This window comes from Cricetulus griseus, chromosome 3, assembly GCF_003668045.3.
Source record: "Cricetulus griseus strain 17A/GY chromosome 3, alternate assembly CriGri-PICRH-1.0, whole genome shotgun sequence".
Lineage (NCBI taxonomy): Eukaryota > Metazoa > Chordata > Mammalia > Rodentia > Cricetidae > Cricetulus > Cricetulus griseus.
Window position 1 is genome coordinate 87286476 of NC_048596.1, and position 23626 is coordinate 87310101.

Sequence of the window (23626 nt, forward strand, 5' to 3'; positions counted from 1 at the left end):
GTGCACCAGTCTGAGAGATAAACAGGAGGTATTTTTTCCCTCAAATTTAGATTCAGCATACGTGTGTGTGTGTGTGTGTGTGTGTGTGTGTGTGTGTGTGTGTGTGTGTGTGTGTGTAAGTACCTATGTAGGCCAGAGGTCAGCCTCAGGAGTCATTATGAGAGAGACGTATACCTTGGTTTTGGGTTTTTTTGTTATTGTTATTTTTGTCTTGTTTTGTTTTGTTTTGTTTTTTGTTTTGTTTTGAGACAGTCTCTCAACATCTAGTGTCTTGCTGATTAGGCTAGACTGGCTGGCCAGTGAGCCTAGGGATCCATCCGTCTCTACCTCTCCAAGGATGGAATTATAAGCCATTGTCTAACTTTTAAATATATACTTACAGGGTTCTAGGGCTTGACTTCAGATCCTCATGCTTGAGTGGTAAGCACTTTACTGTTTAAGCCATCTCTGTGATCCCCAGGTTCACCACACATTTTTGAATACCAGTTATACCCCCAAATAATTGCACATATGACACTTATATTTGAAAGCTCATAACTCAAAGGGGGTAAGGGGACATTCTGCTTGAAGACATGGAATTTATAATATTAAATAGTTAAGATGGCATACTTAGAAATAAAACCTCATGAAAATAAAATTCAGGAAGAAGACCATGAACAGGTAAATAACATCTATGTCTTTCCTGGCTGATATTCAATGCTCAACACATCTTTACACAATTTAGATTGCAGTATTGGCAATCCTGAATCAGGCCTGTTTTTCCACAGTGTTCCAAGCACATGAAGGAAAGAAGCAGAGTCAACAACCCCTTAACTCCAGTTGATAATTGAAAAGGGATATGAAAGACATGTTTTAATTATGTCACAAAAAGTCAAGCATACAGCACAGAGCTTGTGTGGCACATTAACTGGGAAAACCATATTATGTCGACTACACATTAGAACACTTGTAATTACATATGCAGGAAAATGAAAGAGTATAGAGAATCTAGAGTAGGCTGGGCTAGGTGGCACATGCTTTTAATCCCAGCTCTTATGAATCAAAGGCAGATCTTCTGTGGCTTTGCGGCCATCCTGGTGTACATAGAGAGCTCCAGGCCAGTCAGAATTACACAGTGAAACCCTTCTCAACAAACAAGAATGTACAGCACTGGACTCGGTGGTCTGTTCAGCTTGTTTCAAAGAAACTAAAAACCTGAGACTTTCCTCCCCAGTAAGGTTGCTTTTGTTCTTTAGCCTGCTTATGGTTACCAAACACACCAGTAAATACAAATGACTCTGAATTGATGTTATGCCTTTACTTCCATTTCCTTAAGAAACAGTGGAGATGATGAGGCAGGGGGGTTTCAAGTTTAAGACCAGAGACATATTGAGCAAGGACCCATCAAGAAAAACAGGTTATATGGAGAAAGAAAAATAGGAATTGATGTTGGGGGATGTTCGATCACACTGTGAACCCCAAGTGAGCATTTGCATTAATTAAATAAAATTAACCTTGGGTCAGGAGGCTGAGTTAGCGACTAGTTGACAGAAAGTAATCATAGAGCATCAGAAGCCATCTGGAAGAGATAGAGAGATGCACTGGAAGTAGGAGGGATGGGTTTTGAGTGGCAAGGCTTTTATTGTTTTGTTGGAATGGAAGGATGCTTTCTTGGGGAGATGCCAGCAATGAGAGAATGTTAGCTAAGTGCTACTCAACCTCATTGAGCTAGCAGGATTTCACCCCAGCCTTTGAGTCTCAAGTTTTGTTTATAAATAGAATGATAGAGATCTAGTTAAAGCTACCTTCAGTGGCAGAGCCAGTGCCCAGGGGTAAAGAATTCCTGCCAGGATGTGATGTGAGCAGCCTGGCTGCTGCCAGAGAAGCAGGCTGGTAACTGCAGAGCTACAATTGCTGGTGGAAATAGCAGTAGATTAAGGTGCAGCCACAGTGATGAACATAAAACATCAGGTTGAAGAAATGTCTCAGTCAGTAAACTGCCTGCTGTGTAAGCATGAGGACCCAAATTCCATCTCTGGCTCCATATAAAAGCTGAGCATGGTGTCACATGCCCGTGGGAAAAGATAGGAAAATGCCCATGGCTTCTTCCAAGTCAGACCAGCAAAACTAGTGAGCTCTAACTTCAATGAGATAAGCTGTCTCAAAAAAAAAAAAAAATAGGATGATAACAATTTAAGAAAATGTCCATTATTGACTTATGGCCTCTCTCTCTCTCTATACACACACACACACACACACACACACACACACACACACACACACACACACACACACACACACACACCGTTAAGAGAGCAAATGAACAGAATACTACAAAAATAATTTTTAAAATCTATCAGCTATTATTTTCCAAGTCATGTTAAGCATTTTGTTCATTGTCTTTAAATACAAATAAGTTTTGATGTTGGTGAGGAAAGAAAACATTTATTCCCTGTCAGATCAAAAAGAACTCAGAACTTTATAACCCATAGAGGGGCTCATGACAGGTCAGTGGCTCAGCTTGAAGACAGACACTGTCCAGAAGATATATAACTCATAGCTTGGGATACCAATATTGAATTGTGAATCCCATGCTCAGTGTTCTTCAGAAAAAAAGGTGGGAGGATCCAGGCATGGTTGAGCATTGCTGTAATCCAAGCACTTGGGAGAGGCTGAGATGGGAGAATTTCTGTGGGTTTGAGGCCAGCCTGGGCTACATAGCAAGTCCCTATCTCAAGTAAAAGTGTGGGACAAAGTGAACATTATGAAGACATGTATTATATTCCATTACTTTGGCCCTGGTGGTAACTGTACCTGTGTGCACATGTCTAAAATAATCAAACTGTACATATTAAGTATATGCAGCTCTTTGTATGCAGCAGTTATTTTTTTACTACAATTAATATTTTCTTTAAAAAATTAGATGCAATCCAATCTAAACACAAAGCATGGTCTTAGTGTTTTTCCAGTCCTAGAAGCTCTTGCTTGGTGTTAAGTCCCATAATCACAGTAATTCCTAGTGAGTGAACACAAGGAAATATTACCACTCTCAAACTGGACAGCCCCTGAAGGCAAAAGAACACAACTCATGGTGCTTTATCTTTCCAAAAATGTAAGGACTACACTAGGTTGGATAAACCTGACTTCTGAGAATTTTAGAATATACTTTTAAAAAGAGCTGAGGTTTTCAAAGCAAAAAATGTTATGCTCAGCTTTTCTGTTACCATGTTATCAGCTTCCTGTACCCACATAGCCCTTAGCCTTCAAATCCCTCAAAAGATGCCCTTGTCCCTACTGCCCGAGATCCCACAGACTGATGATTTAGATAAATCATGTGTCAATCTTGGCAGCCACCTCTCTTATTTATAAGAAGATCAAGTAGTCCTTTGAAAAACACCTGAAGGACAAAAATATTGCCAATGCTCACAAGTTTCCAGCATAGAGAGCACTGAATGACAAAACTCAACCGATGGTACCTACCATACTTCTATAGAGTCACCAACATTTCCTTTCTCCTTCTACTATCATCTGCTCAATCTTCAGTCTTTTCGTTTTGCAAGCCTCTATACAGGATCATCTCTATATCCTTTCTCACTTTGTCTGATGGAAAAATCCACCATCACTTTTGAAAATACTGCTATCTAAAACAGCCTCCAGAAATTAGTTGCCCACTTCTTGGAGCTTTTATAAGCTTTGCTCTTATCTCTAAGGGGAACATCTTTCACATTATGTCAAACTTTATGGTGAATCTAAGATCCAGGCCTCAATCATCTATTGATTGACATAGTCACTGGGAAGGAGTATATATATTCAATGCCTTTTGAATGATGAATGAGAGTCACTGTCAAAATTGCCTTATATTTCTGTAAAAATAGCTTAATAATATTGTTGGCTTTCTTTCCTATAAGTAAGTGTGCTAGGAGAAAGGATAAAAGCATGAATATGTTATTTACCACAAAGAACTGGAGAACAATTCTTAAAATCAGAATGTTAAGCATAGTTTTACTGACAAACTTGTTGCCTTAACTGTGTGCCTTTAACTTCTCCTTTCTGCCACCAGAGCATAACAGAAAAATAATACATAAGCACACATGCACACTTTGTATCAAAAGAGTTTTTGTTTGCAGAACTTGGGGAGGGTAAATCTAGGACCTTTATGCATGGGGGCTATATCCCAAGCCCCAGAAGAATCATTTTAAAAGGTCCAAAGAGAGCAAGGTGTGCAGTAGTGGGAACTTGCCTAGCACCACAGAGATCTCCATTTGGTCTCCAGCACAACAAGAGAAAAAGAAAACCAAAAAGGATTGATTGTTGAAAGGGACCTCTTGATTATTGAACACAGTCTTTTACCATGCATGAGTCTCTGTACAATGCCTGATAAATGCTCAACTAGCTTTCACTAGAAAACTTCCATTGTTGGGAAACGCATTACTTAAGAAGGTATATGATTCCCTGTTCTGACAATTATAATGTCTAAATTGAGCCCAAATTATTAGCCATCAGTCAACTGAGTTTGTTCATCCTTCCTTACTTCTTTTAAATTTCAGTCTTTGCTTCTTAAACCCAGGACATACTCCTTCCTATAGATCTATGAAGAACATTGTACAACTATATAATTATCCCAAGGCATTTACAGCTTCACTCACTACTTTTATATGCCATATTCTTCAATTTTTCACCAAACCAATTTATGTCTTTAGGATACATTCTGATTTGTCTTTAAAATTTCCAAAGAAAAGCCTGGAACATACTCCAAGTTGAGACCTGCCCAGTGTAGACAATTTTCTAGAACAGCACTAACATAGATCTAACATACCTCTCACCCTTTATTCCATACTGGTCAAACTCATGCTGATCCTTACCTGAGCATAGTCGTACCTTGGCAATGGTTAGCAGCAAGAGGATAGATGAAGCCTGGGTGACAAGAGACAATAGAACTGATCTAATTCTGAAAATGGCTCTCTGAGAGGCAAGTTACCTGAATAGGTTGTCACTTGAATAGTTGTTTTCTATAAGTACTTAGATTGTGAGGAAATCATTGTGTAAAACAGTGATTGTTTTCAGTTATCTACGGAGTTGTTTGTCCGAAGGCATTTTATAACCTGTCTTAGTAAGGGTTTCTATTGCTGTGATGAAACACTCATAACCAAAATTCAAGTTGCAAGGAAATGGTTTATTAGGCTTACACTTCAGCATTGCTGTTCATCACTGAAGGAAATCAGGAGCATTTTATTGTTAAAGATGATGTCAGTCCCAGTTCTTTGGATCTCAACCATAGGACCAGAGAAGCCACTCACCCTCACTGGGTGGTATCCACTCCTCTAACAGCAACTCCAATAGGGTAGGAACCTGGATGCAGGAGCTGATGCAGAGGCTATGGAGGGACATGGTTTACTGGCTTGTTTCCCATGGCTTGTTCAGTGCATCTTCTTATAGAACCCAGGACCAACAGCCAGGAATGACACCACCCACCATGGATTGGGCCCTCCCCATAGATTGCTAAGTGAGCAAATGCCTTACACATGGATTTCATTGAGGCATTTCCTCAACTGAGGCTCTTTCCTTTGATGACTGTAACTTATGTCAAGTTGACACACACAATCAGCCAGTACACAGCCTTTGCATGTCTTTGATCACAAGATGGTCCTGGCACAACTGGAGCATCTTGCATCATTGGGTACTGCACACAGTACACAATAAGTACAAAAGTTGCAGAGGTATGATGTTTTCCTTCAGAAAAAATAGATTAGATCAGGGACTTTGGTATGAGGAACTTGTTTTAACTCCCTCCCCAAACCCAACTTCTGTGTAACAATAAATATGCCTTTGCACAGCTGTTTGAGGTTCAGTTTATAGAAACTGTCCCTCCCTGCTGCCAGAGAGCCTGAATTACATTCTGGAGTGACCCTTCAACCGACCCTTGCAACACAGAACCCCTCTATCTTAGGTCTCTGGGCTATCCAGCCTCCAGTTCCTGGCCATCCAAGCAGTGTCATGCATGAACTCCCTCTCATGGCATAGGCTTCAAATTAGACCAGTCATTGGTTGGCCACTCCTACAAGTTCTGTACCTCCATGGCCCAGCACATCTTGCAGGCAGGATAGACTGTAAGTTGGAGATTTTGTGACTGGGTTCTTGTCCCATTGCCACCATTGGAAACCTTGCCTGCTTACAGATGGCCAATTCAGGCTCCATATTCTCCATTACTAGGTGTCCTTGCTGGGGTTACCTGACAAATAAATGTTGGAGCGTATGCCAAAAGATGAACTGTAATCCTGGATGGTAAAGTTTCTTTATTCAAGAAAACACCAGGGCAAAACGCAGGCCAGAGCGAGGTTACAGGAACCCAGCAAGCGTGGCCAGAAAAAAGGGGCTAGGGTCTTCACGTCCAGCGCTTAAGAAGCTCCCTTACGTCACCCCGGCTTTCCTTCACCATGCCCTTAAGGGCGAGTCCCGGGTCCACCTGGCACCTGTCCCAGGACTATTGGGCGGGGCTAGGGTGTCTCCCTACAGTTACCCTTGTAGATTACTGGGAGTTTCTACTGCACTAGGTTTCCACATTGTCCCCCAAATGCCCTCCAATTCTGGTCATCTCTCCCTATACTCTCTCCCTCCATCCATCCCCCACAACCTAATCCTTCCTGCTCTCATCCCCATCTGCCCCGAGTCCACTCACAAAATCTAATCTATTTCCCCTTCCCAGGGAGATCCATGCATCTCCCTTAGAGCCCTCCTTATCATTTAGCCTTTCTAGGTCTATGGATTACAGCATAATTATCATTTATTTTACAGCTAATATCCACTTACAAATGAGTGCATACCATGTTTTTCTTTCTGGGTCTTGGTCACCTTACTCAGAATGATTTTTTTCTGGTTCCATTCATTTACCTGAAAATTTCATGATGCCACATTTTAAACAGCTATTTAATACTCCATTGTGTATATGTATCACATTTTATTTATCCATTCTTTGGTTGAAGAACATCTGGGTTTCCAGTTTCCGGCTACTATGAATAACAGTGTTATGAACATAGTTGAACAAGTGTCTTTGTAGTAGGACAGAACATCTTTTGGGCATATGCCCAAGAGTGGTATAGCTGGGTCTTGTGATAGATCAATTCCCAATTTTCTGAGAAACTGCTATATTGATTTCCAAAGTGGCTTTATAAGTTTGCACTCCCACCAGCAGGGGAGGAGTGATATCCTTGCACCACATCCTCACCAGCATATGCTGTCACTTGTGTTTCTGACAGGTGTAAAATAGAATCTCAAAGTAGTTTTGATTTGCATTTTCTTATGGCTAAGGGTGTTGAAACATTTCTTTACGTGTTTCTCAGCCATTTGAGATTTCTCTATTGAGAATTCTGTTTAGATACGTACCCCATTTAATTGGATTATTTTGTTTATTGATGTTTAGTTTCTTGAGTTCTTTATATATTTTGGATATTAGCCCTCTATCACACACAGAGTAATAAAAATCTTTTCCTATTCTGTAGGCTGCTCTTTTGTCCTATTGGTGGTGTCCTTTGCCTTGCAGAAGCTTTTCAGTTTCCTGGAGTCCCATTTATTAATTATTGATCTTAGTACCTACACTACCAGTGGCTGGCTTTTCTATGGGTTCTGAGAACTGAACTCAGGTCCTCCCACTTGTACTTGTTCAATGAACCATCAATTCATCTCCCTTATATATATATCAAATATACATAAAAATATTTTTGGAAAGCTGATCAAAGATGATATGAATTGGTTGGAAATGGCTTGTAAAAAGCATGCTATATGATTTCTTAAGGAAATAAGTGTATTTATTTATAATGTGCTATAACAAATAACAAATACAGTTTAGGCTGTATTTTTAAATACTGGAATAACTTTATCATAAATATTTGAAAGGCCTGGTGGCAAATGTCTTTAATCCCAGTACTCATGAAGCAGAGGCAAGGTATTTCAGGCCAGCCAGGATTACATTCATGAGACTCTGTCTCAAACATTTAATATATATATATATATTCAATATCATCAATTATGTCAGAATTTTCTAGGTGGTGTGATCGGTATTTGCAGCAACTCCCTTTGTAGGTTCTTTATTCAGCACCTTGCTCTTTATCTTCTATTATCTAATTATCTGAAACTTTAGAGGAGTAGGCACCGCCCAATGAGGGTATGTGGCTGCTCTGGTCCTATGGTTGAGATCCAAAGAACTGGGAGTGACATCATATTTAACAATAAAATGCTCCTCTTGGTGAGCAAAAGCCTACATAAGAAATGCAGATCTGAGGAGCTGCAGTCCAGTTCATCCGCTGTCTCATTCTCTCCAGCTTAATACAGCACCAGTTGGTGGCACTCCTAAAGGATCCTCTCTGAAGTCTTTGTATGGTAAGGAGTCTCTCAATTGGCCTTCCAGATTCTGTGAGATTTTGATAATTGAACAAGGTTTTAATGCATACCATTTTCTACCAATATTATGTTATTTTCCATTGTAAAATGTTAAGGGGAGGTTAATTTTGCTAAATATAAAATGTAGCAATAAAATATATTTTTTATGGTAAGAAAGTCATGAATCCTATATTTTTATGATGAAAACTTCTTTGAATACCTTTTTTTTTAAACCACCTGAAAGTACAGAAAATTGATGATACTCTTTAGTGATCTCCTTATTATGATTCAAAAATTTGGAATAAAAAACCGGCTGGTGGAGAGACAATAATTCTGATGTAAAAAGTCAACAATAATTTACCATGTGGAGTATATTATTTTCCTGTAGGGTATACGTATCTATATTTTAAATTTCATGGATTCTAAGGAGCTTAGCCTTTTACTAAGGTTGCATTCTTTTCACTGTTGAATAGTCATTCCTTTTACACAAAGAACAGCATTTTCTAATCTTTGTGTAGACATTTAAGGATGCTTTATGGTGATTTAAGCTCTTTTCATGGCATCCCTATATAAGAAGTCCATCTTCCTCAAAAGAACAAGAAATGAAGCAGAGATATCACTAGGTCGCCTGAACTGATGTGACCAGACACCCATGCTCCTGTTCACCAGCTACAGTGCTTGTGACTGAGCCCCGATTTTCCTTTATTATTCCACTGATAGCTGTGCAGTGCACAGGGAGGAGAAATGTTGCAGACTGTAAGGTCTCTTATGCTACTTTAGAACTAGAAGTTATACTAAACCATAACTGCTAAGTTGAAGCTATAAGATGCAGACAGTCATTTTATTAAGGGTCAAAGCTCCAAGAACAATATGTAAGAAATTAATTGGTTTTTAAATGCCTTGACACATACTTTCTGTGTGTGTGTGTGTGTGTGTGTGTGTGTGTGTGTGTGTGTGTGTGTGCGTGTGCGCACGCGTGTGTAATCACACAGGTGTGAATATGTATGTGCATGTGAAGGCCAGAGGCCAATGTTGGATATCTTCCTCTATCATTTTCCACCTATTTTTTTTAAGACTTTCCCAATGCTAAGGTTCCAGGTACAGTGCTGCTGTACCCAAAAATTTTATATGGGTGCTGGGTCTGAACTCAGGTTCATGCTTGTACAGCAAGAACTTTACTAATTGAGCATGACACATGTTTTTTTTTCATTGTGAGAAGTATGTACATTATTAACACAATAAAGATATCAAAATTAAACCTTATAGTTAGACATGATGGTGAATGCCTGAAACCCTAATGTGCCAGAGACCAAGCAGGAAGATCATAATTTGAAGGCTAGCCTGAGCTACATAGCAAGATTTTATCTCAAAAGTAAAAATAAAACTCTACAAATTTATGGTTATTATGATAGCATCTGAAAATAATTTTCATAATCTTGATTATGAAAACAGTGTCTGATCACTAAATAGTGATAATTTACCTAATTAGTAGATTAATGAATTTCAGGCCTATTATAAACACTTAGGCCAGGCGTTGGTGGTGCACGCTTTTAATCCCAGCACTTGGGAGGCAGAGGTAGGCAGATCTCTGTGAGTTCAAGGCCAGCCTGGTCTCCAGAGCAAGTGCCAGGATAGGCTCCAAAGCTACACAGAAAAACCCTGTCTCGAAAAACCAAACAAAACAAAACAAAACAAAACCACTTAGGCATAGCCAACATAAATAATAGGAAGAAATCATAAAAATGCTCTTTATTCATCATGTGTTTTAAATTTCATATTAAAATTTGAACAAGAAATTCAGAAAGCTACCTAAGAAAATCATGTATCCAATTTCCCTAAGTTATGTGTGCATGTTATATTACTAATGTATCCATCATATGAAGAGGCTTATTCCAAAGACTCAGGAAAAACAGCTCAATTGATCAGTGTGATGTCAGCTAACTGCTGATTGCTTAGGTGGTTATAAAGAACAACTACTAGGACTTTAGCACACTGACGGTATTTTAAACCATCTCAATGTTGTTTCTCCTTTCAGTAAAGATGATGTCTGCAAAAGCCATGGCTAAAGTAACGATCATCATGCTGGCACTTTGTCTTCTTACCCAAACAGATGGGAAACCTATTAAGTAAGTGCTTCAGCCCACTCTGCACTGGGAAGATGTGGACCTGAGGTTTTGTAGTAGGGTTTTAGGACGGGGACATGGGGAACTAATGGCTCTTTCTTTCTGCTCTTTCTAGGAAGAGAGCTGTCAGTGAAATACAACTTATGCACAACCTGGGCAAACACCTGGCCTCTATGGAGAGGATGCAATGGCTGAGAAAGAAGCTGCAAGATGTACACAATTTTGTTAGCCTTGGAGTTCAAATGGCTGCCCGAGACAGTAGTTACCAGAGGCCCACCAAGAAGGAGGAAAATGTCCTTGTTGATGGCGATGCAAAAAGTCTTGGAGAGGGAGACAAAGCTGATGTGGATGTATTAGTTAAGGCTAAACCTCAGTAAAGGCTGATTTACTAGACTGTAAAGGGCAGCATTATATGCTGCTGCCTCTTCAGGCCCTGTGAAGATAACCAAATGCTATTACTTCCAGTGTAATGAAAATCTGGAATTATTTTGATTCCACTTTTGCTCATGTATGGTCTCTTTCAATGATTCCACTTTAATGTGTTCTTCTTTTTCAAATATGTTACTGCAGAACTTATAAAGAATAAATTACACATTTCTACTTTTTTCCTTAAATACAAAATAAAACATTAGTGAGCATGAATCAAATAAGTAGCGATTCTTACTTGTTAAAACTATCTCTCAGGGCTGGGAGGGCTGGCTCAGAAGTTAAAAGCACATTCTGCTCCCTCACATGACTTGAGCTGGTTCCCAGGACCCACATCAGGTAGTTCACAAGCACCTGTAAGTCCAGGTTCAGGAAGATCCAAGCCCTTGGCCTCTGCCAGCACTAAACACTCATATGCACATACCCACATACATTCCCACATACATATAAATAATTTAAAATAACAAAAAATCTAAATAAATCCAATGTCTCTTGTCACAATGCATACCCAGATGGTTTTATTGACATGAGTTTGTAAAACAGCACAAGAAAAAATTTTATTAACTCATTTATCTCAGTTCTGTATTTCGAACATTGTTTTTAATTCCAGAGTACTAGGCTCCCAAGTTCACACTAGCTAGGCATTTTTTTTCTCCCCTTCTTTTCAGGAAACCCAATGAAATACTTAGGAAATGGGGTAGAAAGTGGCCTAAGACTTTGACTACAAAGGACTCACCATTACATAAACTCAGAGTATGACTATACTCTGAGCTCCAGACTGCACAGAATAGAAACACAGAGCTTATCCTTTATTTACCAATCCTACTTAGTGTCCATTACGAGTGATGTACTCATTTATCTTCTATTGCACAGACATGGCACCACAGAGCCCCCAAATTTAAGCATTAGTTCATAATAACTTTGAGGACTTCTAGGTATGAAAAAACACAATATACTACATGGGTGCAAAATATGGAGCCTATGGTATTCAGATTAGTGATATTGTACAAAATACTGTACAATAATGAAAATATTCCATACTCTTGTTTGGAAATGATAGTCACATTGATGTTCATCTAAACATGGCTAGTATTACTGTGAAAACTGATTTGACATTTTGTTTAATTAATTTAAGTATCCGATTGTGGTCAGTATTGGACCTCCAAGTTGTAGGTCATCCAAACACCTACAGGTTTTCACTTTCATCCACTTAGCGCCATAAATTGAGTATTATATATGACTGTGATAAAACTAACAAATTTGTTTTTTTCTTTTTAAAATAGTAAAGCTTACTCTTTAGAAGTTTTTATTTAAACATATGCATGCATTATTTAAAACATAAAGATAAAAAGGCTGGATATGGTGACACATGCCTTTGATCCCAGCCCTCAGGAGGCAGAGGCAGGTAAAGCTCTGCAAGCCTGAGGCCAGTCAAGGCCTATACATCAAGTTCCAGCCCAATCAGGTCTATATAATGAGAGCATCTTCCAAAAATAAAATGGACACATACTACTTATTGTTCAGGTTATGCAGTAGAACTTTCTTGTCATCCTCTCTTTGATTATTCTATTTATTCTCTCATAATCAAGTATTTTTTAGATTAACTAGTCTAATGGTTTTTTATGATTTATTTTTTATTATTATTTTTAATTACTCATATTTACATATCCATCCCCCATTCCCTCACCCTCCCTTCTTCCCATGTTCCCAACCCAACCCATGCCCCCACTCCTTTCAAGGGATAGTGAGGCCCTCTACCAAGGACCTTCAAAGTCTGTCATATTGTTTGGGGGAGGGTCTAGACCCTCCTTGCTGTATCTGGGCTACAATAGTATACCATTCGATAGGGAATGGGCTCCCAAAGTCCATTTGTGCTCTAGGGATAAAAACTGGCTCCACTGTTAGAGGACCCATAGACTGTCTAGGACTCCTAGCTGGTACCCACATTCAGAGGGGTTGGTTTGGTCCAATGCTGTTTCCCCAGCTTTATGACTAGGGTCTCCATTCTATCAGTAGGTCAGGTCCACTGTTTCTGCAGGTCTCTCCATCCCCGTCTTGGCTCTTTTTCTCAACCCTCCTCCCTCTCCACAACTGAATTCCAGTAGTATGATTCAGTGCTTAGCTATGGGTGTCTGTTTCTGCTTCAAACAGCAACTGGTTGAAGACTCTCCTTCCTCTCCCTGCCCCTGGGCTCCAATTTGGTCAGGGGTTCTTGTCCCCATCACCTTCTTTGAGAGACTGTAATCTTCTCTTGGGGTCCTCCTTGTTTCCTAGCTCCTCTGGCAGTGTGGAATGTAGGCTAGTGATCCTTTGCTTTATGTCTAAAAATCAAAAATGAATGAGTACATACCATGCTTATCTTTTTGTGATTGGGTTACCTCACTGAGGATGGTTTCTTTTAGTTCCATCCATTTGCCTGTGAATCTCAAGATTCCATTGTTTTTTTTTTTTCCGCTGAGTAGTACTCCATTGTGTAAATATACCACATTTTCTCTATCCATTCTTCAGTTGATGGGCATCTAGGTTGTTTCCAGGTTCTGGCTATTACAAATAATGCTGTTATGAACATAGTTGAACATATGTCCTTATTGTATGAGTGTGCATTCTTTGGATATATGCTGGATCATGAGGTAGACTGATTCCCATTTTCCTGAGAAACCGCCATACTTATTTCCAAAGTGGTTGTACAAGTTTGCACTCCCACCAGCAATGGAGGAGAGTTCCTCTTTCTCCATATCCTCTCCAGCATAGATTGTTTTTGGTGTTATTGATTTCAGCTATTCTGACAGGAGTAAGATGGTATCTCAGAGTGGTTTTGAGTTGCATTTCCCTGATGGCTAAGGATGTTGAGCACTTTCTTAAGTGTCTTTCAGCCATTTTGGATTCCTCTGTTGAGAACTCTCTATTTAGTTCTTCACTCCATCTTTTAATTGCATTGTTTGGTGTTTGGGTGGCTAGCTTCTTGAGTTCATTGTATATTTTGGAAATCAGCCCTCTGTCAGATGTGGGGTTGGTGAATATCTTTTCCCATTCTGTGGGCTGGCCTTTTTTCTTGCTGACTGTGTCCTTTGCTTTACAGAAGCTTCTCAGTTTCAGGAGGTCTCATTTATTAATTGTTGATCTCAATGTTATGTCTGGTGTTATATTCAGAAAGCTGTCTCCTGTACCAATTTGTTCAAGGGTGTCACCTACCTTCTCTTCTGGGAGGTTCAGTGTGGCTGAATTTATGTTGAGGTCTTTGATCCATTTGGACTTAAGTTTTGGGCATGGTGATAGATATGGATAAATCTGCAATCTTCTACATGTCTGAATCCAGTTATACCAGCACCATTTGTTGAAGATGCCTTCTTTTTTCCATTGTATAAATTTAGCTTCTTTGTCAAACATCAGATGTTCATAGGTGTGTGGGTTAATATCAGGGTTTTCAATTAGATTCCATTGGTCAACCTTTCTATTTTTGTGACAATACCAAGCTGTTTTCAGGACTATGGCTCTATAAGAGAGCTTGAAGTCAGGGATAGTGATGCCTCCGAAAGTTTCTTTATTGTACAGGGTTGTTTTTGGCTATCTTGGGTTTCTTGTTTTTCCATATGAAGTTGACATAGTAAAAATGGCAATCTTGCCAAAAGCAATCTACAGATACAATGCAATCCCTATCAAAATCTGAATACAATTCTTCACAGACCTTGAAAGAACAGTACATAACTAGTCTAATGTTATATTTTCAAATATTTTCTTTTGCAAGACATGAAATCAGTCTTTTTAGTCCAAATACAACCTTTCCATTTTCATGTTTAAACTAGTAAGCATCTAAATTAGTTTAAATAATTAAGTTGATATTAGAACAATCCAAAAGTATTTTCATCTAAATTAATTAGAAACTAATTAATTAATTGGGTGGGTTTTTTGAGATAGGATCTTTCTATGTAGTTCTGGCTGTCCTGGAACTCTCTATGGAGACCAGGCTGGCCTCAAACTCACCAAGATATGCCTACCTCAGCCTCCCAAGTGCTGAGATTAAAGGCATGGGCCACTATGCCTGGCAACTAGACACTTCTTTACATAACATCACCAGAATATGAGTGATGGGCGTGTGAAGAGGTTTGTAGGGTGGTCATGGGCTCCACTTCTACCACATCATCCTAGGTTTGTCTCCATTCTAGGCAGCCAGGATGGACCAGATCTGGAAAAGCTGATATTCTCTTTTTAGACACAATTGCAAAATTAAAATTACTTAATAGCTTTAGGACAAATTATTGTCTTTAGTATATTTATTATCTCCTCTAGCCCATCAGCACTGTAAGCATCCTAATCAACTCTCATCTCTTTTTATGCTTTTTAAATAGATTACATTTTCTCAGGATTTTATGAAGCTCATGTTAATTACTAAATACTATACATATCTGTGTCTATGCCGAAGGGAACTTAAAAGTTTTACTATATTGCTAGTTGATAATATTTTTGTGCAGAAGAATATTCAGTTTTCTTCTACATCGAATAATCTTGCTTGATTTCTTTATTAATTTCAACTATTATTTTTTGATAAAATTAATTGTTTTTGAGACAGGGTTTCTCTGTGTAGATTTGGAGCCTATCCTGGCACTCGCTCTGGAGACCAGGCTGGCCTCAAACTCACAGAGATCCGCCTGCCTCTGCCTCCCAAGTGCTGGGATTAAAGGCGTGCACCACCAACGCCCAGCAAAATTAATTTTTCTAGATGGTTAATCACAAAATTGGCACATTTATCTCTTTTCTCCCTCTTATTACACATCTTTGCTTCTTATAGATTTTTCCAGTACCTATAATTCCTTATTTTTAGTTTATGAGAGATGCTACTGTTCCTCCTTAATCTGTTCTTGACCTTAAAAATGATGTGTCAATAATTTCTCCAGAAAAGAAGGCCCTTGAAACACTATCATATTCCCTTTCATAACTGCTCTGCAAAGGGCTCTTTGGAAATATAAAGAAGCACTGGACTTTATAAAATGCTTTATTATAAAGACATATAATTTTCACTTCCAGTATGTTAATTTTGTAAATTAAGTATTTATGTGGCTATAATTAAATGATCATAACACAAATTAAGTTTTTTAGCTTTATAACCACTTTATTTATTTTGGTTTTTCAAGAGAACGGTCTCTGTGTAGCCCTGGCGGTCCTGGAACTTGCTCTGTAGACCAGGCTTACCTTCAACTCAAGAGTTCTGCCTGACTCTGCTTCCTTCGTCCTGAGATTAAAGGCAAGCACCATCCTACCTGGCTTATAACCACTTTATTAAAGACTCCTTTAAATTTAATACAAATTTATATTTCACTTTCAGTTTTAAGCTAGCAAAGAGTGAAGTCATGACTTTTGCAGCAAAGCAGATACAACTATAGATTATGTTAAACAAAATAAACCAGACTAAAAGACAGGTATCTCACATGCAATATGTAGAAATGTGTTTATTTATACCAACTGAGAGGAAAACGGGAATTATGAGAGGGCAAGTATAGATCTATGGGGAGGGAGAATAAGAGAAGGTAATGGAATACATATCTTTTTTCATAAATAGTGAGATTTATTGTATAATTTTTACAATCTTATAAAATATATACAGTTTGTTTAAAAGATTGTATTTGTGTATAAGGGTATGTATATGGCTAGAGTTGGAGTTACAAGCATCTGTGAGCTGCCTGATGAGGGTGTTGGAGTCTGAACTCAGGTCCTCTGGAAGAAAAGCAAGTGCTCTTACTGTTATCTCTCCAGTCTCACTTTTTTAAAGAAAAATATAAAAATGAGTATCCACTTTTCACTTTTGAGATTATGTAATTAACATGATACTAGTACATTAGAATTTTCCATGTAGATCTTTTTATCATACACCATCTTTTTTAAAATCATATTCTTACTTTAATATTTATCATTATTCTCTTGGTTATTCTAGTTAACCACATATATACATTTTTAAAACTGGAACATCTAATTACATATTTTCAAATATCTGTCTTTGTAAATTATGGAGTCTGTCTTTCCCATATTCCTTTCCTCACCACCTACCAAGGCTAAGCCCCCTATTTTCCATTTCCATAATGGTTTTTGTTTGTCTGGTTTTTGCTAGTTAGTATCCACTATAACAGAGTCATAGTTCTACTCTCTGAACCAAGGAGCAAACTCGATAGCATGAGAATAACAATAGAAAATTATGAGCCTAAGCCTGTGGTTGGCAAGCTACTCATTGGAATCTCTGAGCCTAAGCATACTGGATCACTTGATTTCTGAAGTATCATTCTTCCCCGACAGAGTGTTTGGCTGCTGGGCAGAATCTGAAACTACTGAGACAGGAGTGCTGGCTTCTCTCTGCTTCCCTGCTCCTCCCAGAACAGACCTCAGATCTCTACTCCCCCTGAACTCTGAGACATGTAGGAGATACCACTTGGCTTGCACATTAGACACCCCTATACACACAAATAAAGGATTCTCAAGTGAAAACCTTCGTCCACAGGTTGCAAAGCTGTGACCAGCATTATTAGCTCCTAGTAAATAAAATTTAAAAAAATTTTTAAAAGGTTTCTAAAATGAATGTAATGTCAAAACAAACAACAGGCCAGCTCAGCATCCCACTAGTATACAGCACCAGAGAGAATGGTAGGAAACACAAGGAGTCCAGCTAAAAGCATACCTACATCTGGCAGATTCCAAGAGACCCACATAGAGGCTTTTCCAATTTGTTGTTTTAGAATTAAGTTTCTTTTTCTCACCTTTTGACATTCTGATAATTTCATATATGACTTCAAAATATTTAGATCATATTCATCCTCATCCTCCCTTCAACTACTCTGGGACACCCCCCCCCCCCCCGCCGCCGCCCCCACCATGTTCTTTCCAACTTCATGCCATCTTATATTCCACCAAGTTTAATGCTACTGGCATGCACATGGGTGGAGGCTGCCATCTACTGGAGCATGGTTAACCTACCACAGACTAGGCCACTGAAGAAACTGGACTCAACCACTCCAGGAGCATCAATGGCCAACAGTGCCTCAACCAGAGTGGAGCACTGACTGGCTTGATCTTGAACAGTTTTAATTCTGGCAACCATAGGTTCTATGAATTCATAAGTGAAACAGGCATGTTCAGAAGACCTTTTGCAACAATGGTCCCATGCCCCTGAATTTTCCAACCTTTCTCACTTTTCTGCAAGGTTCCCTGATCTTTTGAAGTGGTGAGATACAGATGTCCTGTTCAGGGCTGAGCATACCACAGTTAATTATTCTCTGCAGTTTGGCCTGTTGTGATTTTTTTTATGTTAGCCACCATTGCACAAAGAAGCCTCTCTGATGAGAAGTGAGAGCTGTACCATGGATGTATAAGGCAGTTTGATACTGTGCTCCTTTACTAAAATAGTGGCAGTAGGACCTATGACCTCCCCAACCACAGGTTCTTGGCGAGATTTATAATATTACACAGGAGTTCCCTCATGTGGAGTGGGATGTTAAGTCCAATTAGAAAGCTGCTGGTTAGCCAATAACATTCTTGTCACTATTGAACCAATGGGCATGTCTTGTCAGGCCATGCATTATTGGAGCTTGCAGGAGTCACAGCTAAGAAGACTTTTTTTTCTCCCCTCAGAACTTGCAAATCACATTCCAGCACTATGAAAGCTATTCAGAAACGATGATGCTTCCAAGTGAGTATCAGCTTGATTTCTCTATGTTCTGCCATCAAATTATGTGGTGTCTTCGGTAATAGGGTCTTACCATCAAGCTCTGGAGAGTAACCAAGAGCAATGGCGATAACCTATATTCTTTGGGTAGCTGTTTTTATTTGCAAAGAGCTATCTTTTCCTTCATCTTCAATTTTAATGTTTTCTTTTTATTAAATAAAAATATTTTTATCTTGTGCTCTTTATGTTCCTTTCTGGAAAAAAAAAAAAACACTTTTTTCTAGCTGAGCTTGGTGGTGTACATCTTTAAACCTGTACTTGGGAGGCAAAACAGGCAGATCTCTGTGATTTAAAGGCCAGTCTGGTCTACAGAGTGAGTTCACATATATATTTTTAATTAAAATATAATCACATTGTTTTCCCACTTCCCTTTCCTCCTCTCACCCTTTCCCATGCTTTCCAATTCATGACCCCTGTTTTTACTTGTGTGATTTCAGAGCTGACTACTTGGTATTGGATAACCAACTTGGGGCTCTTCCCTAAAGAAGGCTATTTCTCCTACTCTCAGCATTTTTAGTTGCTTATCTGTATCTGTGGTTGAGACCCCACAAGATCTCCCCCTTTCATGTTAGCATGTTTATTGGTGTCATCCTTGTTCAGGTCTTTCTTAGGCAGCCATGTTGATGAGACTTCATGAATATAGCTTCTCTGACATTCTTAGATGAGGAAATGTAAAAAACAAAACAAAACAAAACAACAACAACAAAAAAAAACCCTTCTAATTACTCTGGCTTTTACAACCTTTCTGTCCCTCAGCAGCTATGATCTCTCAGTTGGAGCTGGGCAACCATTATGATCACTTGTTCTCTGCATTTTGATTGGCTGTGGTTTTCTGTAATGATCTTCATCTGTTGCCAAGAGACATTTCTTTGATGAGGGATGAAATGATAATTTGTGAGTATAAGGATAAATATTTAGGATATACTTAAGGATTATGCTGGAAAAGTGGAAGTTATAGGTTCTACTCAAGATCTATTACCTTACTAGCCTCAGGTAGTTGGCTAGGTTCCCAGTATCAGGCATAATTTCCCTCTTATTAAGCAGGTCTACAAAAAAAAACAAACAAAAACAAACAAAAGAAAACAACCAGTAACAATAAAAAACTGGTTAGCTGCTCAGCACAGCAGGCTGGATGCCTTAACAATACTAAGATGGTGCTGAAGATATGGAGGACTCCTGGAGAGCTGCTGGCCTTTCAGCCATATTAGAGGGTTGCAAAGCTTCCTATGTTGATGAAGGATGGCAGTAGTAACAGGAGAAGCACCCTATAGGTACACCAACAAGAAGCAAAGGTAGGTGCAGTACTGCTTTCTCCTCAGATCTCTTTACACCTGGGCTGCTGCAGGAAGGTGATGCCACTCTCCAGGCAGGTCATCTCCCTTCAAGTAATCCTTCCAGGAAATGTCCTCTGAGAATCAAGATTCACCATCACATTTCTTTCCGTCTGTCCCAGAAAACAAACCCTTTTCTCAAGCCCAAGAGGACAGAGGTTCCTCTCCATGGGACAAGGAACAGCCAACCTCTGGGGCTGGAGATAGAAGGAGATGACTTTTAGAATAAAGATCTTTGGAGCCGAACTCTGAGCAACTATGTTTACCTGCACATTCCATCACAGATGGCAGAAGGGCTCTGAGAAATTACTGGTAGAAACGGTTGCTAGGGAGAGCAAGTAATTTTTTTCAGTTGTCTAGTAAGTTGCTCTTCTCTCTCTGTCATCATCCCCATTTTGTTTGAGATTCTGTGTATGCTACACAAACACTCTTCCACTGAATTAATCCCCAGCCCTAGAAGTAATCTTTCCTATCTTGGATCTCTCCATAGCCATTACTTGTTCAGATAACCCAACCTATTTATCTTTTGTTGTTTATGCACTTCATTTTTATCCATGTGTATTGGCAGTGTCTGTGTCTCTCAGTATTCTTTTCCACTGAGCTATACCTGCAGCCCCCTCTCAGTATTCTTATGAAGGGACCTGAGCAATAAATACAAAATGTTTGCCGAATATGGTTAGAATTTCTCTGTATTTGTTGGATTTTTCTGCTCTGTCATTAGGTGGCAGTATACAAATTTAGAAATATAAAGAGGTCTCAGGCTTTTTTAGTTTGTGTGTGTGTGTGTGTGTGTGTGTGTGTGTGTGTGTGTGTGTGTGTGTGTGTGTGCACGCGCTCTCGGCATGTTGCTAGAAAGGTAGGGTCACCAAGATACACCCCTAGCCTCGCATTCCAGGTTTTAAAATTGAAATAGGATGCGGACAATTCACCTTAGTTGTTAGAGTCCTTGGGTAACATTCATGAAGCCCCAGGTTGTATCTCCAGCACAGTATAAAGCTGAGTGTGTTGACACAGCCTGTAATCTTGTCAATAGCAGTGAGATGAAGGTAGGGTGATCAAAAATTCAAGGTCACCGGGCATTGGTGGCACACGCCTTTAATCCCAGCATTTGGGAGGCAGAGGCAGGCGGCTCTCTGTGAGTTTGAGGCCAGCCTAGTCTACAGAGCAAGTGCCAGGATAGGCTCTAAAGCTACACAGAGAAACCCTGTCTCGAAAACCAACTTCAAAATAATAAAATAGATTCTAAGTCTATAGTTTATCATTAATTTGCCAAGAAAGTAAACGGGTAGCCATATCTTCCACTTTGAAGCAGTTTTGGCTTAGCAGGCTGTGACAAAGGCACCTTGGAGATCAAGATATGCCCTAAGATACTCCATATTAAAGGGATTTAAATTTTCACACTGTGCCTTGCCCTACAGGACTTCATTTTATAAAGCAGCAGTTTGCTCAATTTTGAGGCAGAATGACTTTGCATGGTTTGTGCAAGTAAATAAGTCCCATACTGCTAACTTAATGCAAATAAAAAATATCACATTTTGGGGCTAGAAAGATGACTCATTGGTTAGGAATGCTAATTGCTCTTGCTGAGTACCTGGGTTCAATTCCTAGCACCAACATGGTATCTCAAATCCATCCATAACTCCAGTTCCAGGGAATGTGACACCTTCTTCTGATCTCTTTGGGCACCAGACATGTACATGGTACACATATATATGTCCTGGAAAAAAACAGTCACGTATTAAAAAATATAATTAAAATGAAAAAAACCACCATTGAACTTATTAAATTAAATCAGGGACACCTGGGTGTATAAAAACTATTATCAGAGAAACTTGGTTTGTGAATTTATCAAACACACCAGACCAAGGAATTGTATAAGCCCCTCATATGGGTCATATAAAGGTGTATCATCAAGACATTGCATGTGTTATGTATCAAGAGAATCCACAGGCTGGGCGGTGGTGGCGCACGCCTTTAATCCCAGCACTCAGGAGGCAGAGGCAGGTGGATCTCTGTGAGTTGGAGACCAGCCTGGTCTACAAGAACTAGTTCCAGGACAGCCTCCAAAGCCACAGAGAAACCCTGTCATGAAAAACTAAAACTAAAATAAAATAGAGAGAGAGAGAGAGAGAGAGAGAGAGAGAGAGAGAGAATCCACAGGTGGGTATTAACAAAATGCAGACTGTCTTCAGCTTAGCAATGATTTCTCTGTTGGACTGAATCTACTTGAACTTCCATTCATCTGAACCCACTGTGCCCTAAGCCAGCTCTGAGGCCTTGAACCAATGGTCCTCTGGCAGCTCTGCCACAGAGAAGCTCTGGGATTGGGTTGCTTGTGTTACTATTTTATCTAATTACCTAAAATGATTCTTTTTTGATTTTGGATCAGCCTTCTGCTGGATTACCTTCACTTAAGCTCCTTAGAGGTCTATGAAAACTTTAACTCCCCTTTTTCTGTTTTGTAACTCATATTTCATTCATTGCGTGGTATTGTGATCTGAGAATTAATATTAGCAAGTACAATTGTGTACAAATTCTAATTGTCTTAATAAAAACTCAGAGACAGATATTGGGGTTAAAGTTGAAGATCAGAGAAGCAAAGCAGCCAGTCACTAGAGAGTTCTCACCTCTATCAATGCTCAGACAAAAAGGGCAATCCTGTCCTCAGACTGCATCTCCATACTGCATCTGTCCACCAAACCTCAGACTGCATTGAGCCCTTATCTCCTTCTGCCTTATATTCCTCTCTAGTGCTGGGATTAAAGGTATGGGATCCTAAATGCTGAGGTCACCTTTGTGTGAGCTCTGTTTCACTTTTAGACAGGATCAATTTCATGTAGCTCAGAGTGGCCTTAAACAGATATCCATATGCCTCTGTCTCCTGAGTGTTGGGATTAAAGTTGTGTACCACCCCTGCCTGGCATCTATGGCTTACTACTGTGGCTAGCTTTGCATTCTGATCTTCAGGCAAGCTGTTAGATTATAAACAAAATATTACCACAGATTATGGTGGTTCATGCCTATAAATGCCAGCATTTGGGAGACTGAGGCAGAAGGACTACTTCAAGTTGGAGGTTAGCCTGAGCTATACAGTGCATTTCAGATCAGCCTAGGCTAGATATGTATGAGACTGTCTCAAAAAACAAACAACAAAAACTTGAGTACCTGCTAATTCCACTGGGTGAGAATACCACTATCACAAGTTTTGAGCCAAATTTGAGGCAAACTTTGTTAAATACTAGCCAGGAAAATATAGACAGGCCAGGTCCATACCCAGGATTCCCAGAGAATGGCCATGAATTACATTAGTCAAGTGCTTATAAAGGCAAACCCCACAAAGTTATGCACTTCTTGCCTTCATCCAATCGGGGCAAACATACCTCCTGACATACTTCCTGACTACATTATCTCCTACCTACATGTGATTAAGCACATCCTGTATAGTTGGGCAACCAACTTTGTTGACAGAAGTGAAAATGTGTGGCTTCACAGGGGTTCCTTAGCAGATATCCCACATATCAGATAATTACACTATGATTAATAGCAGTAGCAAAATTACAGTTATAATGTAGCAATGAAAATAATTTTATGGTTGGGGGTCACAACAACATGGGAAAATGTATTAAAGGGTCATAGCATTTGGAAGGGTGAGAACCACTGTCTTACTTGAACAGTCCCCAGCATTCCAG

General features: G+C 39.3%; 1 protein-coding gene across 1 annotated transcript; it reads left to right on the plus strand.

Annotated features, from left to right (window-relative positions):
* The first annotated feature begins 8131 nt into the window (after positions 1–8131).
* Positions 8132–10852, plus strand: Pth (parathyroid hormone). The gene is made up of 4 exons (XM_027410344.1): positions 8132–8218; position 8741; positions 10388–10478; positions 10591–10852. The coding sequence occupies exons 1-4, from the start codon at positions 8132–8134 to the stop codon at positions 10850–10852; spliced, it is 441 nt and encodes a 146-aa protein (XP_027266145.1).
* Positions 10853–23626: the final 12774 nt, after the last annotated feature.

Coding starts and splice junctions, on each gene's coding strand:
- Pth (XM_027410344.1), top strand. CDS start 8,132: ATGAGGGTATGTGGCTGCTCTGGTCCTATGGTTGAGATCCAAAGAACT. Junction 10,479..10,590: donor ACAGATGGGAAACCTATTAA/GTAAGTGCTTCA, acceptor TGCTCTTTCTAG/GAAGAGAGCTGTCAGTGAAA.